General features: G+C 42.8%; 1 protein-coding gene across 2 annotated transcripts in view; it reads right to left on the bottom strand.

Annotated features, from left to right (window-relative positions):
* Nucleotides 1–394: 394 nt before the first annotated feature.
* The window catches only part of TSPO (translocator protein), a 20,338-nt gene continuing 12,870 nt past the window's right edge, over nucleotides 395–7,862 (bottom strand). For both annotated transcript variants that reach the window (XM_019515735.1, XM_019515736.1), the window contains exons 3-4: nucleotides 2,827–2,965; nucleotides 395–647 (exon numbers count right to left, since the gene is read on the bottom strand). In XM_019515735.1, coding sequence (XP_019371280.1) covers nucleotides 474–647; nucleotides 2,827–2,965 — 313 coding nt within the window. In that variant the 3' untranslated portion in view covers nucleotides 395–473. The remainder of the gene's footprint in view (nucleotides 648–2,826; nucleotides 2,966–7,862) is intronic.

Here is a 7,862-nt window from a genome sequence, read left to right as displayed (position 1 = left end):
AGGGGTGTGCACTGGGGCACAAAGTAGTGGCACATGCACACCCCTGCATGTGGGGACCCATCCAGAGTGAGTAAACACATCAGGCAGAATCTTCAAAAAGTTACAATGGCAGTATAGGTAGATTTTCTTTTATAATCTACTCCCAATTCTGATTTATTGCTAACAACTAATAAAAATGCTATCTGTTCCATATTTTAATATGAAATCAGCAGCAGGAAGAATTGGGGAACAAAAAGGCAGTGCAGATTAAAACTCTTCATTTTGTTTGCTGTAGGATTCACTCAAACACCTTCCTTTGCAGTTTTCTCAGAAGTCAACATTTTTTTTAAACAAATCTTCCTCTGTCAGTTTCTACTTAGAAGTGACTTTGTCTAACGCAGTAAGTACTCCAATGAACAGGAAAACAAATGTAAATTTATTTAAGAAAGGCTTAAACATTTCTTTGTTCTCATACTTTGTCAAAAGGTTTTATATTAAGGTTTCTTCTTGTTTGGATTGTCTTTCCAGATGCGATAATTGAGTGCAGATGCCAGAGTTAACCAAGCTAGGTAAGGGAACATTAAGTAGGCTGATGTTTTGTTCACATGGTACCAGGAGCTAGTTGTGGCTGTTGCAGCACCTGTAGCAAGTAGCAGAGCCACCAAACCCTGGAACAAAAGAAGTTAGTTAGTCTTTGCTTAATCACTGCATTTTTCTTTGAGACTGGCCAAAATCTTTAATTTACAGTGGGAATTTTTGTGAAGATGTCTTGCAAATGATGAAAAGCAAAATGATGAAACTGTGGGCCTGGTCTACATTACTTAGGCTTGCTGGCAGAGCACAACTATGTCTGTGTCTATACTCATAGCTCTCCAGTAGCATCACACTCTCTCCTTTTGGTCAGCAGAAAAATGGTACCTCTGTGACCCTAAAGGCTTCTGCTGCTGCCAGGCAGAAAGCATGTATGGATACACCTGCCTCTGCTGAGGTCCCTTTAGTGGCTCGGCTTTCCCAATGTATTCCACAACAGCAGCTGTGCTGAAAGGGAGACATGCAGATCTAACTGGTACTGTGATGGCTTGTCTGGGGCAGCTTTTTGGTGTCAGAAGCCATGTCATATAGATGAAGCCTTATAATGCCACTTGCCAACACAGGAATTAGAACTCATGGTAGATGTAATATCTTTTATTAGACCAACTAGATTTTTTTGGGGGGGTGGGAATTTTCGGGCACAAGCACCCTTCAGACATGGGAGAAAAGATTGTAAAGTTCTCCTGCGTAGAAATGAAAGTTCATATTTCATAGAAGAGTTGAAGATTTGTACTGAGTGGAGGCTGAAGCTTCCTGTCCTCACAGTCAATTTGGAAAAGACATTGTTATCTCTTAACAAGATTGTGCTGATGCAGAGCAGAAACACTGTAATGCAATTACAGAGCAAGTGCACAAAAGCAAGCATTAATGCAATATTTGGTTGGAATTTCTTAATACTTATCAACATTTAAGGATGCACAAGAATAAAGATGATTTGGGATTTTCTTAACTGTTTATCTTTCCTCCATGGAATCATTTATTAATCTAGAATATAACTGGCAATGTATAAAGAAATGTTTTTCAAGCAGGGTGCCTTTAGATCTTTTTAAAGGTACCCCCAAGTTAGCACTCTTAGGTGTGTAAACTTGATTCACAAGGTTAAACCCAGACATTTCAAATAGGAATTCACAGCATTAAAATCATTCTGAACCGTCATGGTTTTTCTGAGCTCATTGCAGTGAAGAAACTGTTCTACTGTTTTTCCATAGTCAAAGAGTCTAAATCTAATCTCAACCGTGCACTTGGTCCAGTAAAAGATAACACCCACAAAAAATCCTTACTTTACATACTTATGTGATCCTATTACCATAATGGAAATACTAGAAATCCATAATGTGTTTAATCCATATATTAACCCTTTCAGAAAAGGAACCATTTAAAAATAGGGATTAAAACAGGGATAGGCAATGCACATAGCACACAAAGGCATTTTTCTTGGTGTGCATGCTTGGGGTGGATGGCAGGGAAGGGGCTGGGGCTGCATACCAAGAAAAATGCCTTTGTGTGCTATGTGCATTGCCTATCCCTGTTCTAATCCCTATTTTTAAATGGTTCCTTTCCTGAAAGGGTTAATATATGGACTAAACACATTATGGATTTCCAGGATTTCCATTTTGGTAATAGGATCACATAAGTATGTAAAGTAAGGATTTTTTGTGGGTGTTATCTTTTATTGGACCAAGTGCATGGCTGAGATTAGATTTAGATAAACTTTTGAATGCAGTGCATTCGTCCTCAGGTCATCATAATTTGTTTAGGTAAATAACCAGCTAAATAGTGCATAGGACTAATGTCAAAACCAAGCCCTCTCCTGACCCCATCCTCTAATCCCCCAGACTGCAGAGAATTTTTAGAGCTATGTAAAATGGAAACTTTTATTACCTGAGTAATCTCATGATAACTCCTTTATCATTAGTGTTAGTTTAAAGAATAGCTAGAATTTTATTGTGGCATAGTTGTTTACTTTTTAATCACGTGAATAACAGTCTTATCAAGCAGTGGGAGAAATTGGAATCCAAAAGTGTGATGATCTGAGATAAATTGTGTATCTTTCTCTGCAGACTGAGCATAAATGACAAGAGAATTTTATACAATTCATTTTATATGAGCTAATTTGTTTATAGAGAATACAAAACTAAGTATACTTTCAGAATAAAAATATATAAATAAACTACAAACTTTTATTATTGGCACTTTGCAGGTGACAGGAGTAGTCTGTGACAAAAGGGTTTGATTTCAATGTTATATTGTACCTACCCATCCTGTTTTGTGAGCCCCAAAGAAGATAGGAGTCCATGACCAGTTTAATGCCAGCTGCCCTGCATACAGTCCAAGTGGAACCACTGACTTTTTATTGAAGCCTCCCAACTCTTTCCACACCAGATACGAACCATACCTGAATAAAATGAATGTGAGAGTGTGTTTCTGACAGCTATACAAGTAGGTAGCCATAAACAAACATGTCACATATTTTGTCAACATAAGTAAGGCAGATAAATTTCCTAGTATCCAAGTGAGTGAGAAGCATACATTCTATTTTCAAAAACAGACATTTTCAGGGGCTGCTAAGGGACTTCTGAAGATAGGATAAAGGAACTGAAATCATATAGGGTTAGTCTAGATCAGGGGCAGGCAATTATTTCAGGCAAAGGGCTGCTTACACAGTTTTGGCAAGCTGTCAAGGGGCCCTTGGTCACCATCTTGGGGATGAATGTCCCAAGGCCAGAACTGATGGGACCCAGAGCAGGGTGCAGGTTGGCAGGGGCCTGTGGAACTGGGCTGGGCTGCACCAGCAGGGAGGGCGGGAAGCTGGCCTGGATCCATAGAGCCCCTGCTGGCCAGGACCCTGTACCCCTGCCACTCTGGGCCCCACCGGCGCTGGCCCCAGGACATGGTGCAGGCCCTGTGCTCTTGCACCAACTCCCACTGTCCCCCCAGCCCTGCGGTACTGGCAGGGGGCAGCACACAGCCCCAACCCCCTGCTCCGTGGCAGGGAAGGAGCTAGTGCGGAGTGTGGGGAAAAGCAGCCCCTTGCCCACCCTGTGGCCACCACCCTGTGCTGCAGCGGCTCACAGTCCACACAGGGCTGTCCTGAGCATGCACAGGCAGCCCCACGTGGGCTGCGAGCGGCTGCATCACAGGGCACTAGCCATGGGGCAGGCGAGGGGCCACTTTTCTCAGCACCAGCTTGTAACTCGGCCCCACTGCTAGTCTGGGCCCCATGCCGGCTCTGGGCTCACCTGTTGGGGCTGCGCCGCACCAACACCAGCTGTGGCCCCCCCGCTTGCTGCGCTGGGCAGCGTTTGCTGCTGCTGCCCACCTGGAGCTCCCGTGCTGGGCAGCCCAGAGGCACGGTGGCAGCCTCACCGCAGCCTACCACAGCATGAGCTCCTCCAGGCAGGCAGCAGCAGCAAATGCTGCCCAGTGTGGCAAGCAGGGGGCTGCAGCTGCTGCCACCGCGGCACAGCCCCAGTGGGGAGCCCAGAGCTGGTGCAGGGCCCAGGCTGGCAGCAGGGCTGGTTTACAAGCTGGTACTGAGTGCAGGGAAAAGCGGCCCCTTGCCCACCCCATGGCCAGTGCCACTCACAGCCCTCCTGGGGCTCCCTGTACCTGCTCAGGACAGCCCCGCGTGGGCTGCGAGCGGCTGTAGCACAGAGCACCAGCCACGGGGTGGGCGAGGGGCTGCTTTTCCCCACACTCTGCACCAGCTCCTTCCCTGCCCTTTCCCCCATCCCCCTTACCTGAGCTTCCCATGCCAGGGCAGCCACATGGTCCCAGGCCTGCTGTTGCAGGAGCCCGCCAGGCTTCCCCTGGGTCCTACTGCCCCTGGTTCCTGTGATTTTTGACAGGAACCAAGAACAAATACATTTTAATTTTCAAAAAAATTCTAAGCACCCCGCGGGCCGGACAGAATGGCCTCACAGGCCAGATTGGACAGGAAGCATAAAGCAAAGCAGCAGATCGAGCAGGCAAAGGGGACCGGAGTGGCACTAAGAGAAGGTGTAGAGCTAATTAGGGGCATTCCTGCCAAAAGGCATGGTCCCTACTGATCTAAGCTACCTCTGCCACAGTCTTAGAAGTATTGCCCAACCACTTCCACCCTACATGCATCAAACCTGGAAATAAGGTGATAAAGTCAGCCTGGGGTTGCTGGCTCCTCTCTTTCCCTTCCTGCTGCTGTTCTCAGGCCCAGAGACATAAATCTTAAGAGTGACAGCTGGGGATACCAGGCCTCCCAAAAGCAACCAAGAGTCACAGTGCCTTGTCTACCCTGAGCTGGGTGTTAATTTGAAGGTTGAATTTAATGAGTAGGGCCAAACGAGAGAGGGACCTACTTGATTTTGGTAGATGATGGTGAAGTGCTGTTTAATGAATTTCTGTTTTTTGAGTTATTGGGGGGGTTTAATTGTTAAAGGAAGGTATGGAATAACCAGGAACTGAGGCTGAGATGAGAAAAAAAATGAGGGGCATGCCAAAACAATAGTGAATATAGATTGAGATTGCATTTGTATAGATGGCAGTGATTTTCATCCTAATGTTTTGATTTCAGAAGGGAGAAGGCAGTAAAGAGAGGTCAAAATAATATCTTCCAGAACATATATATTCTGGGAAATCTTCAAAGTAGAAAGTCAGAACCAAATTTTCAAGGATTTGGTAGGGAGATAAGAACTCATAGTTTATCTTTGTACTGGAAGAACCCCTATTTGAGCACATTCAAGAAATAAATCTATTCATGTAACTGCTTTAGAACTTACCCTTTTTAGTTCTTCTTTCAGTGTTAGCAGATGCTTGACATCAGGGTCAAAACACTGTTTCCCAAAAGGGCATTCATTCCCCTCTGTTAGTAAAAAGCTGGCTGTCTCAGCATGGAATCGTAGCACTATAAAAATCTGTGTTCTAGGTAAGAATGTGAATCTAGCTGTATACCAAGTTGGACAGTAGATGTCAGTAAAGCTGTACTGCAGGATAACTGCATGAATTCTAATCTGGTTACTGATGTCTTTCAAATTCACCATGTTTTCAAACATTCTGAATTTAATTGTTTAGCAGCAAGCATATCTCTCAGATGTGACTTTATTCACATGGGATATGAGAGGGTTTTTTTAATTTATAAGGGAATTAATCTTCTATATTGACTACGTCTCTTCTTGCTTCACAAAATTCAAGCCTCCTTCAACCAGGTCCCTGTCAAATATGAATGACATTTTTAGTTGCAACTAAAAAAGAGCCTCACCATTTTCTCACTAGGAGGCGCTTAAATGCAGTGTTACTCCTCAGTGTTTTAAAAACTAGGGCAAGCATTTGAAATTGTTTACAGGTCTTTGCCTTCTAGCTCCTTGCTTTTTATGCCTTACTGTTTCTGAGTTAGCTGGCTCTGCAAATCTGGTTATGCTGCTCCGGTTCTACAGCTGATGAACAGAGTTCATATGTACACCACACAGAGGTAACATTAGGTTTTTCAGCAAACTTGTAAAATATGCTTCGCAGCTAGCTCCTCAGATATGAAATTCCTAGAGTGCTAGTGTTTTGCTAGATAATATTTTGAAAAGTGTGTAGGATGGCACAATCCCAAGAATCTTGTGTACATGTTAAAGGCCAGTAAAGGAACAGGGTTTACCAGACTGTCTGAGGAACTGCCATGCTTCTTGAGCATGCAGAATAGAACTTTATAGGTGCATCTACATGTCGCCCTAGGGCAACATAGCAGTGCGCTACAGCACGCTATGGTGACATAGTGATCACATGGGTCTACACATGATCACTAGCTACATCACTGTAGCTGCACTATTGTGCACCACTATGGCAACATAACAGGGAAATCTAGGCATGCGCCACCCATACGGTGCAGTATGGGCAGTTACTGTACCGTGTTTTAGTACTTCCAAAAGGAAGTACTAAAGACAGCACAGTAACAACACTTCTGTACAGTGGCGTGTAGATCCTCTCCATGGACAAATCCTACTCATAGAGTGTAAATGTTCAGAGCTACCTCTGGTGCATGGAGATGACCCATCCTCAAGAAGAGGCATTAACCAAGTCCAACTGCCACAAATCACACCTATTCTGGTGAGGTTTTTCCAGAATATGAACCACTTTCAAACCTTATTCTTCAAAATGGTATGGTTGGAATGATGTTGTTACCATGACGGTCTACGAAATATATGAGGCAAGGGCCTTTTGGGTGATATCTCGGATAGGACCGATAATTATTTTTACTGCTTGTCCAACAAAAGATTACCACCCTAAAAAAAATCCTTGTACTCTTAAAAATGTTAGCCAAACCACCTGGTATATAGTGAGAAGACACTATCACTTGCTGCTTATACAGTTGATTTGAAGGAAGCCATATGACAGCTTTTCCACAGAAAAGCAATCCAGTCTTTTATTTTTCTGTTATTCTGCTTTTCATCAAAGAGGTTTTTTTGATTGTGCTTTGGTTTCAGTGCTAACTGGCTAATATCACTAATGGGATGGAACAAAATATTTAAAACTGTATTTGCACAAGAAAAGAAAGAGGAGAGAATGCTACACAGGAATGCTTTGATGGAATTTTAAAGATTACTACAGTTTTTACAACAGATACAGAAAATGAAAGGAAAGAATGAAAGCAGGAAGCAAATGGTAAGGCAAGAATCGGAGACAGGACTCAATATGTAGTCTCATTTCTACACATGCTGCTTCATCACAGTATTTTGCGGTAGCTTAGGCGGGCATCAGCTAAGACTAGTAATGTAATGCAGTTTCGCCTCATTTGTGTGATCTCTTAAAAAGGCTGGAAGAAATGAGCTGCTGCTGCTGCTGCTGGAAGAGTTAATGTGAGCAAGATCAAAACTCTCAAATATGAAAAACAATCTCTAGAAAAATCTACCTTTTATAAATATTTTAGCTGCTATTTTTAATTGAATAGAACTAGAATATATTTTTATGTTACTCTTCAAATCCCCTTTTAAAATACCTATGGATCTGATGTGTGGTCTAAAATTGTGCCCCCCATTTGACTTTCCCCATCTCTTTGACAAAAATTGCCTACGCTTGCAAAAAATATTTTAGCCTCGTGGTTAAGAGCTTGCAGGTTATACGGACACAATTTTATACAATGTTGACGCAATTTAAAAAGCTGTTTTCATGGTGTCTTAAGAGACAGAGTTTATAGAATCCAGTTAGATCAATTAGAGAAAAAAAAAACTCTACTGGAATAACAAATCCAGGCTTCGCTAATTTACTAAAAAAATACTAAAAAGTTACATATCTAGCAACAAAAAACAAAAACGTATGAAGGATCAAGTACTATA

The sequence above is a fragment of the Gavialis gangeticus genome, unplaced genomic scaffold, assembly GCF_001723915.1.
Source record: "Gavialis gangeticus isolate Ggan-Ray unplaced genomic scaffold, GavGan_comp1, whole genome shotgun sequence".
NCBI lineage: Eukaryota > Metazoa > Chordata > Crocodylia > Gavialidae > Gavialis > Gavialis gangeticus.
This window is presented reverse-complemented; position numbering and strand designations above follow the sequence as displayed.